Genomic DNA, 19,042 nt, shown 5'->3' with positions numbered 1-19,042 from the left:
ACAGGGTCTTGGTGAGACCACACCTGGAGTATTGCGTACAGTTTTGGTCTCCAAATCTGAGGAAGGACATTATTGCCATAGAGGGAGTGCAGAGAAGGTTCACCAGACTGATTCCTGGGATGTCAGGACTGTCTTATGAAGAAAGACTGGATAGACTTGGTTTATACTCTCTAGAATTTAGGAGATTGAGAGGGGATCTTATAGAAAATTACAAAATTCTTAAGGGGTTGGACAGGCTAGATGCAGGAAGATTGCTCCCGATGTTAGGGAAGTCCAGGACAAGGGGTCACAGCTTAAGGATAAGGGGGAAATCCTTTAAAACCGAGATGAGAAGAACTTTTTTCACACAGAGAGTGGTGAATCTCTGGAACTCTCTGCCACAGAGGGTAGTCGAGGCCAGTTCATTGGCTATATTTAAGAGGGAGTTAGATGTGGCCCTTGTGGCTAAGGGGATCAGAGGGCATGGAGAGAAGGCAGGTACGGGATACTGAGTTGGACGATCACATTGAATGGCGGTGCAGGCTCGAAGGGCCGAATGGCCTACTCCTGCACCTAATTTCTATGTTTCTATGTTTCTATTAGCTAGTTGACACTAAATGATGGAGTAACTCAGCGGGTGAGGCAGCATCTCTGGAGAAAAGGAATGGGTGACGTTTTGGGCCGAGACCCTTCTTCAGACTGAACTTTAGAGATGAGCTGGGTGCTGTATGCTGGAAGCGGCTGTTCTCGCCTGTCCGCAGGTACCACAGTGCTAACGTTCCTTCTTGTTTCTCCATGCAGCTTCTCGATGACATATTTCAGAAACTGGACCAGGATGGGCTAATGCGACTCGACGACTTCCTTCATGGCATCTTTAAGAGATCAGCACCTTCCTCGGCGTCCACTCCCTACCGGCAGCTGAAGAGGCACCATTCCTTGCAGGTACTTGTTCTCACATTGTCACCATCTCATCTCCAACACGCTGCTCCTGTCTCATTTTAGGCCCCAAAGCTTCTTTAAGCTTTATTTAAAAATTGATCGCAATGGCACAGCGGTAGAGTTGCTGCCTCACAGCGCCAGCGGCCCGGGTTCGGTCCTGACCACGGATGCGGTCTGTACGGAGTTTGTACGTTCCCCCCGTGACCTGTGGGGATGATCAGCCATGATCACATTGAATGGCGGTGCTGGCTCGAAGGGCCGAATGGCCTACTCCTGCACCTGTTGTCTGTTGTCTATTGTCTCTGGGATCTCCAGTTTCCTCCCACACTCCAAAGGCGCTCAGGTTTGTAGGCTAATTGGCTTGGTAAGATTGTAAATTGACCTCCGACCAGTCTGATGTCTCCGGCTACATTTTATCTCTGTTTGCTTCGTTGTCGCCTCCTCCCAGCTAACAACGATCCAGTCGACATTTCCCTTGATCTCCATTCCCTTTGCCCTGTTTTCACACCTTACACTTCCTTATCTGTACACTTCCTTATCTTTGTGCCACCCACTCCCCTGACATCGGTCTGAGGAAGGGTCTCGACCATTCCTTCTCTCCGGAGATGCTGCCGGTCCCGCTGAATTACTCCGGCATTTTGTGCCAAGCTTTGTCAAAGGCAGTCACAAAAAGCTGGAGTAACTCAGCGGGACAGGGAGCGTCTCTGGAGAGAAGGAATGGGTGATGTTTCGTGTCGAGACCCTTCTTCAGGCTGAGAGTCAGGGGAAAGGGAAACGAGAGATATAGACGGTGATATGGAGAGATATAGAACAATTGAATGAAAGATCTGCAAAAAAGTAATGGAAACAGGCCATTGATAGCTGTGGGCCAAGTGAGAACGAGTTACAGACAATGGGACACAACCCTTCCGCAGACTGCTGGGGATGTGAGAGTTGGGAGCAGCACACGTCACGTTGTGTTTTCTCCCTGCGTTCCCGTGGCAGCCCTTTGACGAGAGTGGACGCCGCACGGCCTGCCCATCCACCTTGACCAGCACCATCGGCCTGCGCCTCCTCTCCTGGCTGGACGACGGCTCGGGACACGCCTCGGCCGAGATGATCCTCGACGCCTGGCAGAGTGAAGGCATCGACAACGGCCTGGAGATCCTGAAGGTACCGCCTTGACGGAGCTGAACGTCTGTTTGTGTCTGAGACACGCACGGCTGTGTGGCACATGGGTGTGTGTGTGTGTGTGTGTGTGGGGCACATGGGTGTGTGTGTGTGTGTGTGTGTGTGTGTGTGTGTGTGTGTGTGTGTGTGTGTGTGTGGGGCGGTGTGTGTGTGTGTGTGTGTGTGTGTTTGTGTGTGTGTGTGGGTGGGTGTGTGTGTGTGTGTGTGTGTGTATATATATGTGTGTGTGTGTGTGTGCGTATATGTGTGTGCGTGCGTGTGTGTGTATGTATATATGTGTGTGTGCATGTGTGTGCGTGTGTGTGTGGGGGGGGTGTGTGTGTGTGTGTGTGTGTGTGTGTGTGTGTGTGTTGTGTGTGTGCATGCGTGTGCGTGTGTGAGGGGGTGGGGGTGTGTGTGGGGTGTGTGCGTGAGTGTGTGTGTGTGTGGGGGTGTGTGTGTGTGTGTGTGTGTGTGTGTGTGTGTGTGTGTGTGTGTGTGTGTGTGTGTGTGTGTGTGTGTGTGTGTGTGTGTGGGGGGGGGGGGTGTGTGTGTGCGTGTGTCTGTGTGTGTGGGTGTGTGTGTGTGTGTGTGGTGTGTGTGGTGTGTGTGTGTGTGTGTGTGTGTGTGTGTGTGTGTGTGTGTGTGTGTGTGTGTGTGTGTCTCTGTGTGTGTGTGTGTGTGTGTGTGTGTGTGTGTGTGTGTGTGTGTGTGTGTGTGTGTGTGTGTGTGTGTGTGTGTGTGTGTGTGTGTGTGTGTGGGTGTGTGAGTGTGTGTGTGTGTGTGTCGTGAGTGTGTGTGCATGCGCGTGCGTGTGTGGGGGGGGTGGGGGTGTGTGTGCGTGTGTGTGCGTGCGTGTGAGGTCTAGCAGTCCCTGTACAATGACGGTTCTGACACTGTTTACAGACTCTGGAGTTTGCCGTCTATGGGAAGGTGAACCTGTCAGAGTTAACCCTGGCTCTGGAGAATGAGCTCCTCGTATCAAAGAACGGCATCCACCACGCAGGCCTGGCCACCTTCAAAAATGAGATTAGACACTTGATGTAAGTTGATTGGTTCCTCTTCAGTTACACAGTCACAGCTGTACTGCAATGAAACTGGCCCTTCAGCCCAAATGATCTATGCTAACAAAGTTGCCAATACTGGGATCCATAATGTTTGGGACAAAGACCCATCATTTATGTATTTGCCTCTGTACTCCACAATTTGAGATTTGTAATAGAAAAAAAATCACATGTGGTTAAAGGGCACATTGTCAGATTTTAATAAAGGCCATTTACATACATTTTGGTTTAACCATGTAGAAATTACAGCAGTGTTTATACATAGTCTCCCCATTTCAGGGCACCATAATGTTTGGGACACAGCAATGTCATGTAAATGAAAGTAGTCATGTTTAGTATTTTGTTGCATATCCTTTGCATGCAATGACTGCTTGAAGTCTGCGATTCATGGACATCACCAGTTGCTGGGTGTCTACTATGGTGATGCTCTGCCAGGCCTGTATTGCAGCCATCTTTAGCTTATGCTTGTTTTGGGGGCTAGTCCCCTTCAGTTTTCTCTTCAGCATATAATAGACATGCACAGTTGGGTTCAGATCCGGTGATTGACTTGGCCACTCAAGAACTGACCATTTTTTAGCTTTGAAAAACTCCTTTGCTGCTTTAGCAGTATGTTTGGGATCATTGTCTTGCTGTAGAATGAACCACCGGCCAATGAGTTTTGAGGCATTTGTTTGAACTTGAGCAGATAGGATGTGTCTATACACTTCAGAATTCATTATGCTACTACCATCAGCAGTTGTATCATCAATGAAGATAGGTGAGCCAGTACCTTCAGCAGCCATACATGCCCAGGCCATAACACCCCCACCACCATGTTTCACAGATGAGGTGGTATGCTTTGGATCTTGGGCAGTTCCTTCTCTCCTTCATACTTTGCTCTTGCCATCATTCTGATATAAGTTAATCTTCGTCTCATCTGTCCACAAGATCATTTTCCAGAACTGTTGTTGCTCTTTTAAGTACTTCTTGGTAAACTGTAACCTGGCCATCTATTTTTGCGGCTAACCAGTGGTTTGCATCTTGCAGTGTAGCCTCTGTATTTCTGTTCGTGAAGTCTTCTGCGGACAGTGGTCATTGACAAATCCACACCTGACTCCTGAAGAGTGTTTCTGATCTGTCGGACATGTGTTTGGGGATTTTTCTTTATTATAGAGAGAATTCTTCTGTCATCAGCTGTGGAGGTCTTCCTTGGCCTGCCAGTCCCTTTGTAATTAGTAAGCTCACCAGTGCTCTCTTTCTTCTTAATAATGTTCCAAACAGTTGATTTTGGTAAGCCTAAGGTTTGGCTGATGTCTCTAACAGTTTTATTCTTGTTTCTCAGTCTCATAATGGCTTCTTTGACTTTCATTGGCACAACTTTGGTCCTCATGTTGATAAACTGCAATAAAAGTCTCCAAAGGTGATGGAAAGACTAGGTGCTGAGAGCTCTGGGTGTCATGGTACACCAGTCATTAAAAGTAGGCATGCAGGTCCAGCAGGCAGTGAAGAAGGCGGATGGTATGTTAGCATTCATAGCAAAAGGATTTGAGTATAGGAGCAGGGAGGTTCTACTGCAGTTGTACATGGTCTTGGTGAGACCACACCTGGAGTATTGCGCACAGTTTTGGTCTCCTAATCTGAGGAAAGACATTCTTGCCATAGAGGGAGTACAGAGAAGGTTCACCAGACTGATTCTTGGGATGTCAGGACTTTCATATGCAGAAAGACTGGATAGACTCGGTTTGTACTCGCTAGAATATAGAAGATTGAGAGGGGATCTTATAGAAACGTACAAAATTCTTAAGGGGGTGGACAGGCTAGATGCAGGAAGATTGTTCCCGATGTTGGGGAAGTCCAGAACAAGGGGTCACAGTTTAAGGATAAGGGGAAAGTCTTTTATAACCGAGATGAGGAAAACATTTTTCACACAGAGAGTGGTGAATCTCCGGAATTCTCTGCCGCAGAAGGTAGTTGAGGACAATTCATTGGCTATATTTAGGAGGGAGTTAGATATGGCCCTTGTGGCTAAAGGGATCAGAGGGTATGGAGAGAAGGCAGGAACAGGATACTGAGTTGGATGATCAGCCATGATCATATTGAATGGTGGTGCAGATTCGAAGGGCCGAATGGCCTACTCCTGCACCTATTTTCTATGTTTCTATGTTAAGGAGGCAATTAAACACACTTGAGCAATTACAAACACCTGTGAAGCCCTGCGTCCCAAACATTATGGTGCCCTAAAATGGGGGGGGGGGGGCTATGTATAAACACAGCTGTAATTTCCACATGGTGAAACCAAAATGTATAAAAATGGCCTTTAATACAATCTGACAATTTGCACTTTGACCGCATGTGATTTTTTAAAATTACAAATCTCAAATTGTGGAGTGTAGAGGCAAATAAATAAATGATGGGTCTTTGTCCCAAACATTATGGAGGGCACTGTATATCTGTCCACATGTCTTTAAAATGTTTCCCACCTCTATAGCTTCCTCCAGCATCTTGTTCCAGATACCGACCACCCTCTGAGTGAAAAAAAATCCCCAAAGTCCCTCTTAAATCTTTCTTCTTTCATCGTAAACCTCTGATCCTCGATTCCCCTACTCTGGGATTAAAGACTGTGCATCGACCCGATCTATTCCCCTCACGATGTTATTATGCACCTCTATAAGATCACCTCTCATCCTCCTGCGCTCCATGGAACAGAGACCCAGCCTACTCAACCTCTCCCTATAGCTCACACCCTCTAGTCCTGGCAACATCCTCGTAAATCTTCTCTGTACCATTTCAAGTTTGACAACATCTTTCCTATAACATGGTGCCCAGAACTGTACACAATATTCTAAATGTAGCCCCACCAACGTCTTATACAACTGCAACATGACCTCCCAACGTCTATGCACAATACCAGGGGTCTCCAAACTATGGCCCGCGGGCCACATCCGGCCCACCTTTAGATTTTATTCGGCCCACAGCAAGCTCAGGGCTCCCCCGGGTCCTAATGCCCGGCGACTCAGATCATTTGTAGCATGTTTGCAGCATTTGCTCTCCACACAACAGATTCGTTTTCTTCGGATCAGATCTTTGGAAGAATGGGTTCAAACCCATTCTTCCCGGTTCTAGATGGGAGCCTGTTGTGTTCAGGCTCTGTCTCTCTCCCTGTAGAATACTTAGATCATTCCTTGTTTCAGTCACCGCCAGACCTTTGGCTCACCTCTCTCTCTCAGGTGCATCGTGTCTGTATCGGTGCTGCTTCCTGCTCTCGTTCACCGCCTTAACGCTTCAACCCCCTCGCTGCCAGCTTCCAACCAGTTCCCACTTTCCTCTGCTCGAGCCTCGACTCTTCCCCTTGCTTTCTCGACGTCTCAATCTCCGATTCAGAGAAAACGCGAGTGACCTAAGTCCATCCCAAGCCTGCGGGCGCTATCGGCTGCCTTGTCTATCCACTATCCCTGTTTGCGCATCGGAACGAGAATATTCCCTCCAAGATCGAGCCCGTACAGCAAAACTGACATTTCTTTCCATCTGCAGTTGTACAGAGCCCTAGTGAGACCACACCTGGAGTATTGTGTACAGTTTTGGTCCCCTAATTTGAGGAAGGACATTCTTGCTATTGAGGGAGTGCAGCGTAGGTTTACAAGGTTAATTCCCGGGATGGCGGGACTGTCATATGCTGAGAGAATGGAGCAGCTGGGCTTGTACACTCTGGCGTTTAGAAGGATGAGAGGAGATCTTATTGAAACATATAAGATTATTAAGGGTTTAAGAAGGAACTGCAGATGCTGGAGAATCGAAGGTACATAAAAAAGCTGGAGAAACTCAGCGGGTGCAGCAGCATATGGAGTCTGAAGAAGGGTTTCGGCCCGAAACGTTGCCTATTTCCTTCGCTCCATAGATGCTGCTGCACCCGCTGAGTTTCTCCAGCTTTTTTGTGTACCTAAGATTATTAAGGGTTTGGACATGCTAGAGGCAGGAAACATGTTCCCGATGTTGGGGGAGTCCAGAACCAGGGGGCCACAGTTTAAGAATAAGGAGTAAGCCATTTAGAACGGAGACGAGGAAAAACTGTTTCACACAGAGAGTTGTGAGTCTGTGGAATTCTCTGCCTCAGAGGGCGGTGGAGGCTAATTCTCTGGATGCTTTCAAGAGAGAGTTGGATAGGGCTCTTAAAGATAGCGGAGTCGGGGGATATGGGGAGAAGGCATGAACGGGGTACTGATTGTGGATGATCAGCCATAATCACATTGAATGGCGGTGCTGGCTCGAAGGGCTGAATGGCCTACTCCTGCATCTATTTTCTATTGTCTTTTTTTTCCTACTGCCCACAAAAATGTGCCAAATATATAATGTCGCCCTCATGTTGAAAGGTTTGGAGGCTCCTGTTCAATACTCTGACTGATGAAGGCCAATGTGCCAAATGTCTATAAAACCACCTCATCTACCTGCGACTCGACCTTCAGGGAACGATGTACCTGAGACTCTGTGCCTTCGTCCCTCCTATTCCCCTCATGATGTTATAATACACCTCTATAAGATCATCCCTCATCCTCCTGCGCTCCATGGAATAGAGACCCAGCCTGCCCAACCGCTCCCTACAGCTCAGACCCTCTGTTGAGATTAAAATCATGATTCTCTTTCTGTAAAATGCTTCTTGTGTCAAAATTCAGTGGGTCAAAGCGTGCTTTAGTGAACGGATGTCAATTATAACCATATAAACCATATAACAATTACAGCACGGAAACAGGCCATCTCGGCCCTACAAGTCCGTGCCGAACAAATTTTTTTCCCCTTAGTCCCACCTGCCTGCACTCGTACCATAACCCTCCATTCCCTTCTCATCCATATGCCTATCCAATTTATTTTTAAATGATACCAATGAACCTGCCTCCACCACTTCCACTGGAAGCTCATTCCACACCGCCACCACTCTCTGCGTAAAGAAGTTCCCCCTCATATTACCCCTAAACTTCTGTCCCTTAATTCTGAAGTCATGTCCTCTTGTTTGAATCTTCCCTATTCTCAAAGGGAAAAGCTTGTCCACATCAACTCTGTCTATCCCTCTCATCATTTTAAAGACCTCTATCAGGTCCCCCCTTAACCTTCTGCGCTCCAGAGAATAAAGACCTAACTTATTCAACCTATCTCTGTAACTCTGTAATTCTGTTTTGTTTTTCTCCAGGGAATGTGTTGATCAGGTTTTAAGGGAAAAAGAGAAGCTTCGAAGTGATTTGGAGAAGGCGGAGAAACTGAAACATCTGATGGCCTCCGAGGTGGATGACCGACACGCTACGATAGAACACCTCAACGAATGCAACCTCCGGTACCACTCCACACCTCCCCGGCAACCACATGCCCGCCATAAATCACCCACACCAACATACCTGCATCGCCACAGAGTCACACAGCACGGAAACAGGCCACTCGGCCCAACCTCCCCACATCCACCAACATTCCCATCTACACTCAAGATAGACACAAGTACTCAGCGGGACCGGCAGCATCTCTGGAGAGAAGGAATGGGAATGAGACCCTTCTTCAGACAGCCACTCCCTCATCTTTACTACTGCCTGTGTCTAAGACACCTCACCCCCCTTTGTCTCTTCAATGACTTCTGTTCCCCAGGCCCCCACTCCCTCATCTTTACTACCTTCAGCGTTGCCATCTACACTAGTCCCACCGGCCCATGTTTGGCCATAAAACCCCCCCCCCCCCCCCCCCAAAAAGGGACGAATGGACTCCTCCTGCACCTAATTTCTATGTTTCTATAGGAAAAATGTTCCCCGTGTTGGGCGAGTCCACCCTCTCAGAATAAAGGGGAGGCCGTTTAAGACTGAGGCGACGAAAAACTTTTTCACCCAGAGATTTGTGAATTTGTGGAATTCCCTGCCACAGAGGGCAGTGGAGGCCAAGTCACTGGATGGATTTACGAGAGAGTTAGATAGAGCTCTAGGGGTTGGTGGAATCAAGGGATATGGGGGGAAGGCAGGCATGGGTTATTGATTGGGGACGATCAGCCATGATCACAATGAATGGCGGTGCTGGCTCGAAGGACCGAATGGCCTCCTCCTGCAGCTATTTTCTATGTTTTCCACCTGTCCTGTCCTTGTACCTGTCCAACATTCTAACCAAATATATCTTGCACCCTTTCATTTATGGCCATTTTAGTTATTTTTTTAATTCACATTAAAAATGTTTCCTGGTTATGTTGGTCTATGAAACCTGGAGCCCTTGACTCTGCTATCTTTAAGAGCTCTGTCTAGCTCTCTCTTGAAAGCATCTGGAGAATCGGCCTCTGGCAGAGAATTCCACCGATTCACAACTCTCTGGGTGTAAAAGTTTTTTCCTCATCTCAGTTCTAATTGGCCTGCCCCTTCATTCTTATTTGTGTATTTGTGAAATGTGTCGGAGAGCCTTTATCTGTGTCCTTGTTGTTTGTTCAGTAAGGTGGAGCAGGAGCACCAGAAGCGGCTGTGTGCCCTGAAGACGGACGTGGCGAGGGAGAGTGAGCAGCTCCTGCAGCGGACCAGCCTGCAGAGGCTGCAGCTCGAGAAGGAGATGGAGAAAGTGAAGGCAGACGAAGGGTTCCTCCGCGACCGGCTGGCACTGGCCGTGAAGGTGACAAAATATCCACCAAATGCGTACCTTGCAAACGCACCCGCGTCTGTCCCATTCAGACACAACCTGTTGGCAGTAACTCCACGGGACAGGCAGCAGCATCTCTGGAGAGAAGGAATGGGTGACGTTTCGGATCCAGTCCCTTCTTCAGGATCTTCCACCTTCAGGGTCCGAAGAAGGGTCTCGTTACCCGAAACGTTGCCTATTTCCTTCGCTCCATAGATGCTGCTGCACCCGCTGAGTTTCTCCAGCACTTTTGTCTATCTTTCACCTTCAGGTTTTGAAGAAGGGTCTCGATCCGAAACGTCACCCATTCCCTCTCTCCAGAGATGCTGCCTGTCCCGCTGAGTTACTCCAGCTTTTTATGTCTATCTTCGGTGTAAACCAGCATCTGCAGTTGCTTCCTACACAAGACTGTCTCACTTTTCCTTGTAGCGTATCCCCTCCAATCCAGGCAGCATGCCGTATCTGCAGACGTTAGAGATTTGGAGATACAGCGTGGAATCAGGCCAACCAGCGATCACTGCCTCAGAGGGCGGTGGAGGCCAATTCTCTGGATGCTTTCAAGAGAGAGTTAGATGGAACTCTTAAAGATAGCGGAGTCAAGGGATATGGGGAGAAGGCAGGAACTGGGTACTGATCGTGGATGATCAGCCATTATCACAATGAATGGCAGTACTGGTTTAAAGGGCCGAATGGCCTCCTCCTGTACCTATTGTCTATTGTTTACTGTCACACTCGGGGCAATTTACAATTTTCAACAAAGCCAGTTAACCTACAAACCTGCACGTCTTTGGAGCGTGAGAGGAAACACATGAGGTCGATCACAGGGAGAGCGCGCACATTCTTATCTTTCAATCAATCCCATTCAATCAATAAAGTTCCTGAATCAATAAATCCCCGACCACCTAAATCAGGGGTTACCGTAGTAATCCCTCAACTCCCTGCTTTTCTCAATGATCAAGTATTGAATGTACATACGCAATATCTCAAGCCAATGTCGTGTCCTGCAGCGTTCACCCTTGCGTTCAAGTCTTCTTTGCGGGAAGTGTGTGTTTGGACATCGCTAAAAAAACTCGGAGTTGTTCACCCGGCTCTTCTTGTCTCCAAGGAAAACTGTCGGCTGGAGAAGGAGCTTCTGGAAAACTCCGAGAGGTTGTTTGACTCCGAGAGACTCGCAAAGAAGCTGCAGAGCAACCTGGAGGCCGTCTTAAAAGAGAAGGTAGTCGGCCGCTGAGATTTGCCCGAACCCGCCCCCCTCCACCCCCCCCACTCCCACCCCCCCACTCCACCCCCCCACTCCACCCCCACCCACACCCCCCCCCCCCCCCCACTCCCCCCCCCCCCACTCCCCCCCTCCTCCTTTGCGACGCCTCCCCCCCAGTCCCTTAATATGCGTTTGCAGAAGTTTAATAGAACAGTAGAGCACAGGAACAGCCCACAATGTATGGGGGGGGGGGGAGGGAGGAGGCGGTGGCGGGGGAGGGAGGGTGGTGGGGGGAAGGGAGGGGTGGTGGGGGGGGGGGAGGGGTAGGTTGATAGGGGGAAGGGAGGGGTGGGTTGGCAGGGGGGGAAGGGAGGGTGGCGGGGGGGGGGGAGGGGTGGTGGTGGGGGAGGGGTGGAAGGGGAGAGGGGGAGGTGGCGGGGGAAGGGAGGGGTGGTGGTGGTGGGGGGGAGGGATGGGGGGGGGGAGGGGTGGGGGGAGGGAGGGAGGTGGTGGTGGTGGGGGGGGGGGAGAGGTGGGGGAGGGGTGGGGGAGGGGGGGAGGGGGGGGAGAGGGGCAAGGAGGAGGGGGGTGGGAGAGGGATGAATGGCAGTCAAATGACAGAGCCCTTTATCCTCTTGGTTTCTCCCCTCAGTTCGTACTACATTCGACTTTATTCATCCTGACACTTGGGCAGGTACATGGACATAAGAATGGGGTTTAGAGCAGGGGTTCCCAACCTATTCCGTCCCGTTTACCCCTGGCAACTTTAATAGCCACATAACAATGTTACTTCAGTTATTTATGATCAACTAATGATGAACAGATACCAGAACCAAACACAGTCACAGTCAATGAAAAAAAATATGTACAAATCCACAATCAGCAAATGTACCCTCTGGGGGTAAATTGACCCCAGGTTGGGAATTCTTGGTTTAGAGGGATCTGGGCCAAACGCGGGACTAGTGTAGTTGCTGCATGTTGGGCGGCATGGACGTTGGGCCTAAGGGCCTGTTTCTGTGCTCTGTAGTCCTCTATGACTCGGTGAAAGTTGTGCGCATGGACAAATAGGTTTCTATTTAATGTTGTGATATTAAGGTAAGGTGTTGCCTTTGTCGTCCCACAGTTTGGCGACATGGACCCAACGGGAGGCCAGTTCTTCCTGCAGGAGGAGAGGTTGTCACGGCTGCGAGAGGTCTATGAACAGCAGCTCAGGGTCAGTAATGTGGGGATTGTACTGGCTGGGAAACAGTGGGCTGCAAACTGTGCCCAAACACACCTGGGAAAGATAGTGTGGGAAGGAACTGCAGATGCTCCTTTACACCGAAGATAGACACAAAATGCTGGAGTAACTCAGCGGAGAAGGCAGCATAGAAACATCGAAAATAAGTGCAGGAGGAGGCCATTCGGCCCTTCGAGCCTGTACTACCATTCATGGCTGATCGTCCCCAATCAATAACCCGTGCCTGCCTTCTTCCCAAATGCATTTCGTTGTCTCTGTACTGTACACTGACAATGACAATTAAAATTGAATCTGAATCTGAATCTGAATCTGAATCTGAATCTGAATCCCTTGACTCCACTAGCCCCTAGAGCTCTATCTAACTCTCTCTTAAATCCATCCAGTGACTTGGCCTCCACTGCCCTCTGTGGCAGGGAAAAGCATCTCTGGAGAGAAGGAATGGGTGACGTTGTGGGTCGAGACCCTTCTTCAGACTGAGAGTCAGGGGGAAAGGGAAACGAGAGATATAGACGGTGATGTAGAGAGATATAGAACAAATGAATTAAAGATATGCAAAGAAGGAACGATGATAACGGAAACAGGCCATTATTAGCTGCAGGCTAGGTGAAAATGGGTTACAAACAATGAGACTGAACAAGACAACGTTGGAGCTAGGGTAATAGGACTCAACAATGGCCCCGTTTCAACAAATGCAAAATGAAAAGCATTTCCTATTTTGCTTGGGCAGCTTACTGCCAAGTGGTATAATGTTGATTTCTCTAACTTCAAATAACCCCTGCATTCCCTCGCACTCCATTGGCCCCCCACCCAAGTTGCACCAGCTTCTCGTTCTCACCTAGCAAACAGTTAACATAGAAACATTAAAAAAAAAGGTGCAGGGGTAGGCCATTCGGCCCTTCGAGCCAGCACCGCCATTCAATATGATCATGGCTGATCATCCAAAATCGGTACCCCGTTCCTGCTTTTTCCCATATCACTCGATTCCTTTAGCTCTAAGAGCTAAGTCTAACTCTCTCTTGAAAACATCCAGTGAATTGGCCTCCACTGCCTTCTGTGGCAGAGAATTCTACAGATTTTCAACTCTGGGTAAAAAGTTTTTCCCTTCTCATTTCTAAATGGTATAACCCCTTATTCTTAAACTGACCCTTGGTTCTGGACTCCCCCAACATCGGGAACATTTTTCCTGCATCTAACCTGTCCAATCCTTTAAGAATTTTATATGTTTCTATAAGATTATAACAATGGCCCGTTTCCTTTATCATCGTTACTTTTTTGCATATCTTTCATTCATTTGTTCTATATCTCTCAACATCCCTGCTTCTCTCTCAACATCCCTATTTTCTATGTTTCTATTAGTGGAATCAAGGGATATGGGGAGAAGGCAGGCACGGGTTATTGATAGGGGACGATCAGCCATGATCACAATGAATGGCGGTGCTGACTCGAAGGGCCGAATGGCCTCCTCCTGCACCTATTGTCTATGTTTCTAGATATCTCTTTTCCCCTGACTTTCACTTTGAAGAAAGGTCTCGACACGAAACATCAGCCGTTCCTTCCCTCCAGAGATGCTGCCTGTCCCGCTGAGTTACTCCGGCATTTTGTCGAGGGGACTGTCGGGTTGGAGCGCCGCATCTGGCCCCGCCTCACCCGTCCCGATGTCGTGCAGCCCGTGGAGTGCAGCAGCAGCGCCTCGCCCGTGGCTCCATCAGTCGGCAGCCCGGCCAGCTGTCCGACCTTCGGACTTTCGCTTACCGCCGACACCACCACCCCTCCTTCTCACGGCCGATCATCGGTTCATGAGTTGGACGGGGCGCCGGACTTTGCGCACGATGTCGCGCGGCCCGGGGGGGGGGTGGGGGCAAACGGGCGCTTTAGGAATGCAGCCATGCCTTGGATGCAATCCCTGGGATGGGATCATAGACCAGGGTCTGATCTGTTAGCCTGCATCTTAGCCTGCCCGTGAGGACACTGCTGGAGGAACTCAGCGGGTCAGGCAGCATCCGTGGAGGGAATGGACTGACGATGTTTCAGGACGCGACCCTTCCCCCTCCCATTCCCACACTAACCTTCCTCTCCTGGGCCTCCTCCATTGCCAGAGTGAAGGCACACACAAACTGGGGGAAGCATCACCTCCTATTCTTCTTGGGCAGCTGACAGCCCAGCGGAATGTACACTGAATTCTCAGATTTCAAGCCTTCCTCCCCCACTGCCCTCAATCCCAGTGCGTTCCCAATTCTCCCACCATCTGACTCTCCTCAGTCACTCTGCTCCTTCCCCCTCTGCTGTACGCTCACCACCCATCCCGAGTCTCCCCAATTTCCCTTTAAACTGTCCTGCAAACGGCTGGATTGTAATCACGTATTGTCTTTCCGCTGGCTGGTTAGCAGGCAACAAAAAGCTTTTTGTATTGTATTGTATTCAAATTTATCGTCATTGTCTCAATTAGAGACAACAAAATGAATTTCCCTTTACAGTAAAGTATCACAAAAATAAAAAAATAATAAATAATAAAACATATTAAAAATAAAATAGAATTTAAAAAAAAAGCACAGACACAGAAAGTCCACGACACAACATAACACAGTGGCACCAAGGTGAGGAAGGCACCATAGTCCAGCCAGCCTCCCCTCCGATCTTCCCAGATGTTCACCCGTGGTCGGGGCCTTCCGAGCACCCGCAGTCGCCACCCCGGGCGGCCCGATGCTCAGGCCCTCACGCCGGGCTGGTGGAACGCCGACGCCGAACCCCGACGGTGAACATCCTCCTCCTCAGCGGCCTGGACCTCCCGATCAGCCGCCTCCCACTCGGTACATGTGATAATAAACTACACTGAAACTGAACCTCCTAAGGGCCTGTCCCACTCGGGCGTCATTTGCGCGTCACGGAGATGGCGCGCGAAGATTTTGTACATCCCAAAATCCTGGGGCACCGCGCACGACCGCGCGTGACTGCCTACGCCACCATGCACCTTAATACGCACCATTCGCACATCACGTAAATGATGTTGCGTAAATTACACGCAAATGACACGCAAGTGGGACAGGCCCTTTCTCCTCCCCTCTGACCCCCTCCACCCATCTCCCTCCCCCAGCTTTGTACTTCACACCCCCCCCTCTCCCCTTCTGTCACCTCTTTCCCCCCTGGCCCCTGCCACTGTCCCCGCCCATCTGACGATCACCCCCCCCCCTCACCTGTATCCACCTATCACTTCCCGGGGATGGACACAAAACGCTGGAGTAACTCAGCGGGGCAGGCGGCATCTCTGGAGAGAAGGGAATGGGTGACGTTTCGGGTCGAGACACTTCTTCAGATGTGACCCGAAACGTCAACTTGGCCTTCTCTCCAGAGATGCTGCCTGACCTGCTGAGTGACTCCAGATTTTTGTGTCTGTCTTCAGCGTAAACCAGCGTCTGCAGTTCCTTCCTCCACGTATCACTTGCTGGTCATTGTTCCCCTTCAACTCTCAATCCCAGCTTCCTCCCACAAGACTGAAGGAGAGTCTCGACCTGGAAGGCCGTCTGAGCGTTTCCTCCACAGCCGCTGCCTGTCCCGTCGAGCTCCCTCCAGCGCTGTGCGTTTTGCGTCAGTCCGTCCACGAGCGGCGGGTCTCAGTCTGTACCATCATCTCCAAGGACCTTAAGTGGGGGGCTACCATCGACTCCACAGTCAAAAAGGCACAACAGAGGATGTACTTTCTACGGCAGCTGAGGAAGCACAATCTGTCACAGGCAATGATGGTCCAATTCTGCACGGCCATCGTAGAGTCTGTCCTCACCTTCTCCATCATGGTCTGGTTTGGCTCGGCCACCAAGCACGACACCTGGGGGCTGCAGCGAATTGTCTGATCAGCAGAGAAGGTTATTGGCTGCAACCTTCCCTCCATTGATGAACTGTACACTACAAGGGCCAGGAAGCGAGCGGGCAAGATCATCTCTGACCCCTCTCACCCTGGCCACAAACTCTTTGAATCACTTCCCTCTGGAAGGCGACTCCGGACAGTCAAAGCTGCCACAGCCGGACATAAAAACAGTTTTTATCCACGAGTAGTTGCTCTACTCAACAGCCAAAAATCTGTAGCCACCCTTTGATCTGGTATTTTGTTGGTTCACATGCTTGATCAATGGTGTTTTATCATTAATGTTTTATTATTATTAATCTTTAGTGTTTTCTGAGTCATTCGTAACTGTCACTGTACGCCTTGTTGTTATTTATGGGCGGAGCACCAAGGCAAATTCCTTGTATGTGAATACTAGGCCAATAAACTTACTTACTTACTTTACATTGTGTGCTCAATGCAGGAGCTCCAGGACCGGGTGGACGAGCTGCAGTCACAATTACAGGCGGATCAGGCACCGGGGAAACGCCTGCAGCAGTTGATACAACCTTCTTTGTCGGAGGAACTGGAGTGCAAGAGCGATGTGGAAGACGGTGATGAAGGTAACGAGCCTTCATGCTGGGGCAAGAGATCCAGCGTTTGTTGGAGTTCCCCCATTTTGTTGCTCGTAGCTACGCATTACAGGATATTACATTAAAAGGCAGCTTCTTCCCAGTTGTTATCAGGCGACTGCACCATCCTATCACCAACGCGAGAATGGTACAGTTGAACAGAGGGATCTGGGAATAACCGTGCATAGTTCCTGAAGGTGGAATCTCATATAGATAGGGTGGTAAAGAAAGCTTTTGGTATGCTAGCCTTTATAAATCAGAGCATTGAGTATAGAAGCTGGGATGTAATGTTAAAATTGTACAAGGCATTGGTGAGACCAAATCTGGAGTATGGTGTACAATTTTGGTCGCCCAATTATAGGAAGGATGTCAACAAAATAGAGAGAGTACGGAGGAGATTTACTAGAATGTTGCCTGGGTTTCAACAACTAAGTTACAGAGATAGGGTGAATAAGTTAGGTCTTTATTCTCTGGAGCGCAGAAGGTTAAGGGGGGACCTGATAGAGGTCTTTAAAATGATGAGAGGGATAGACAGAGTTGATGTGGACAAGCTTTTCCCTTTGAGAATAGGGAAGATTCAAACAAGAGGACATGACTTCGGAATTAAGGGACAGAAGTTTAGGGGTAATATGAGGGGGAACTTCTTTACGCAGAGAGTGGTAGCGGTGTGGAATGAGCTCCCAGTGGAGGCAGGTTCATTGGTATCATTTAAAAATAAATTGGATAGGCATATGGATGAGAAGGGAATGGAGGGTTATGGTATGAGTGCAGGCAGGTGGGACTAAGGGGAAAAAAATTTGTTCGGCATGGACTTGTAGGGCCGAGATGGCCTGTTTCCGTGCTGTAATTGTTATATGGTTATATGGTTGTTATATGGTTATAATGGTACTGACCACCCATCTACCTCATTGGAGACCCTCAGATTATCTTTAATCACTAATGGCCCTGTCCCACTGTACGAGTTCATTCCAAGAGCTCTCCCGAGTTTAAAAAAAAAATCAAACTCGTGGTAAGCACGGAGAATGAACGTAGCGGGTACGTCGAAGCTCGGGGACGTCTCTTAGCGGCTTGTAACGCTAACGGCAGGTACTCGGGAAGACTCGCTAACGGCAGGTAAACACGGGAAGACTCGTGATGAAAAATGTCCACGAGAGCCCCGAGTACCGACGAGCGGCCGTCACCGTAAATCTCCGAGTTCGAATCAGGGCAAACTCGGGAGAGCTCTTGGAATGAACTCGTACCGTGGGACATGGCTATTACTTACTTACTTACTGCCTATTATGTCACCTGGCATGTAGGGCAGCCACAAAGGTCCTCCGCCCAGTAGCGTCGACTCCTTCAGTTGCTGTTTCCGTAACATATGTGTTCTACGAGACAGGGTTGCGAGCCCTGTGCTCAAACTCCAACCTGGAGGACCAGTGGATCGCTCCTAGTCTCGCCTCTACCCTTCGACCCGTCCAGCACGGGGGACCCTAACAGGAGACGAATCTCAATCTGGCATAGCTCTAGGGGTCACTGAGACACCCTTCGAGCCAGCACCGCCATTCACTGTGATCATGGCTGATCATCCCCAATCAGTGCCCCATTCCTGCCTTCTCCCCATATCCCCTGACTCCACTGTCTTTTAAGAGCCCTATCTAGCTCACTCTTGATAGCCTCCACCACCCTCTGAGGCAGAGAATTCCACAGACTCGCCACTCTCTGTGAGAAAAAGTTTTTCCTCGTCTCCGTTCTAAATGGCTTACCCCTTATTCTTAAACTGTGTGGCCCCTGGTTCTGGACTCCCCCAACATCGGGAACATGTTTCCTGCCTCTAGCGTTTCCAAGCCCTTAACAATCTTAAGCCCGCACCGACCAGCGATCCCCGCACATTAACACTATCCTACACCCACTAGGGACAATTTACATTAATACCAAGCTAATTTACCTACAAACCTGTAATGTCTTTGGACTGTGGGAGGAGACCGAAGATCTTGGAGAAAACCCTCGGGGAGAACGTACAAACTCCGTACAGACAGCACCTGTAGTCAGGATCGAACCCGGGTCTCTGGTGCTGTAAGGCAGGAGCTCTACCGCTGCGCCACCTTTAATTAAATTTTTAGTTATTTATTAAATCGAAAGTTGATTGGTTATAAAATCAAAGCAAAGAGATGTTGGAATATTAATATTGTTGAGAACAATTGTCGATAAATGTGGATACAAAATGCTGGAGTAACTCAGCGGGATAGCGGAATGATGTTGATGTTTCGGGTCGAGACCCTTCTTCAGACACGTATAATTTGTAGATCCTCGGACTATCTTTAATCGGACTTTACCGGACTTTATCTTGCACTAAACGTGATTCTCTTTATCTTGTATCTATACAGGTACTGTGGACCGTGGTCTATAAACGTAGCCTCATTTTAACTTGATCTAGTACAGGAC

At 49.2% G+C, this 19,042-nt stretch overlaps 1 protein-coding gene across 1 annotated transcript in view; it reads left to right on the top strand.

Moving 5' to 3' along the window:
• The window catches only part of nin (ninein (GSK3B interacting protein)), a 162,069-nt gene that overhangs the window by 88,990 nt on the left and 54,037 nt on the right, over positions 1 to 19,042 (top strand). Inside the window, exons 7-14 of the mRNA XM_055641229.1 lie at positions 781 to 921; positions 1,903 to 2,070; positions 2,974 to 3,110; positions 8,290 to 8,430; positions 9,551 to 9,725; positions 10,837 to 10,947; positions 12,056 to 12,145; positions 16,471 to 16,609. Of these exons, the coding sequence (XP_055497204.1) occupies positions 781 to 921; positions 1,903 to 2,070; positions 2,974 to 3,110; positions 8,290 to 8,430; positions 9,551 to 9,725; positions 10,837 to 10,947; positions 12,056 to 12,145; positions 16,471 to 16,609 (1,102 nt within the window). The remainder of the gene's footprint in view (positions 1 to 780; positions 922 to 1,902; positions 2,071 to 2,973; positions 3,111 to 8,289; positions 8,431 to 9,550; positions 9,726 to 10,836; positions 10,948 to 12,055; positions 12,146 to 16,470; positions 16,610 to 19,042) is intronic.

The sequence above is a fragment of the Leucoraja erinacea genome, chromosome 9 (genome assembly GCF_028641065.1).
Source record: "Leucoraja erinacea ecotype New England chromosome 9, Leri_hhj_1, whole genome shotgun sequence".
NCBI lineage: Eukaryota > Metazoa > Chordata > Chondrichthyes > Rajiformes > Rajidae > Leucoraja > Leucoraja erinaceus.
Note: the sequence above shows the minus strand (reverse complement) of the source record. Positions and strands in the feature narration are given on the sequence as shown.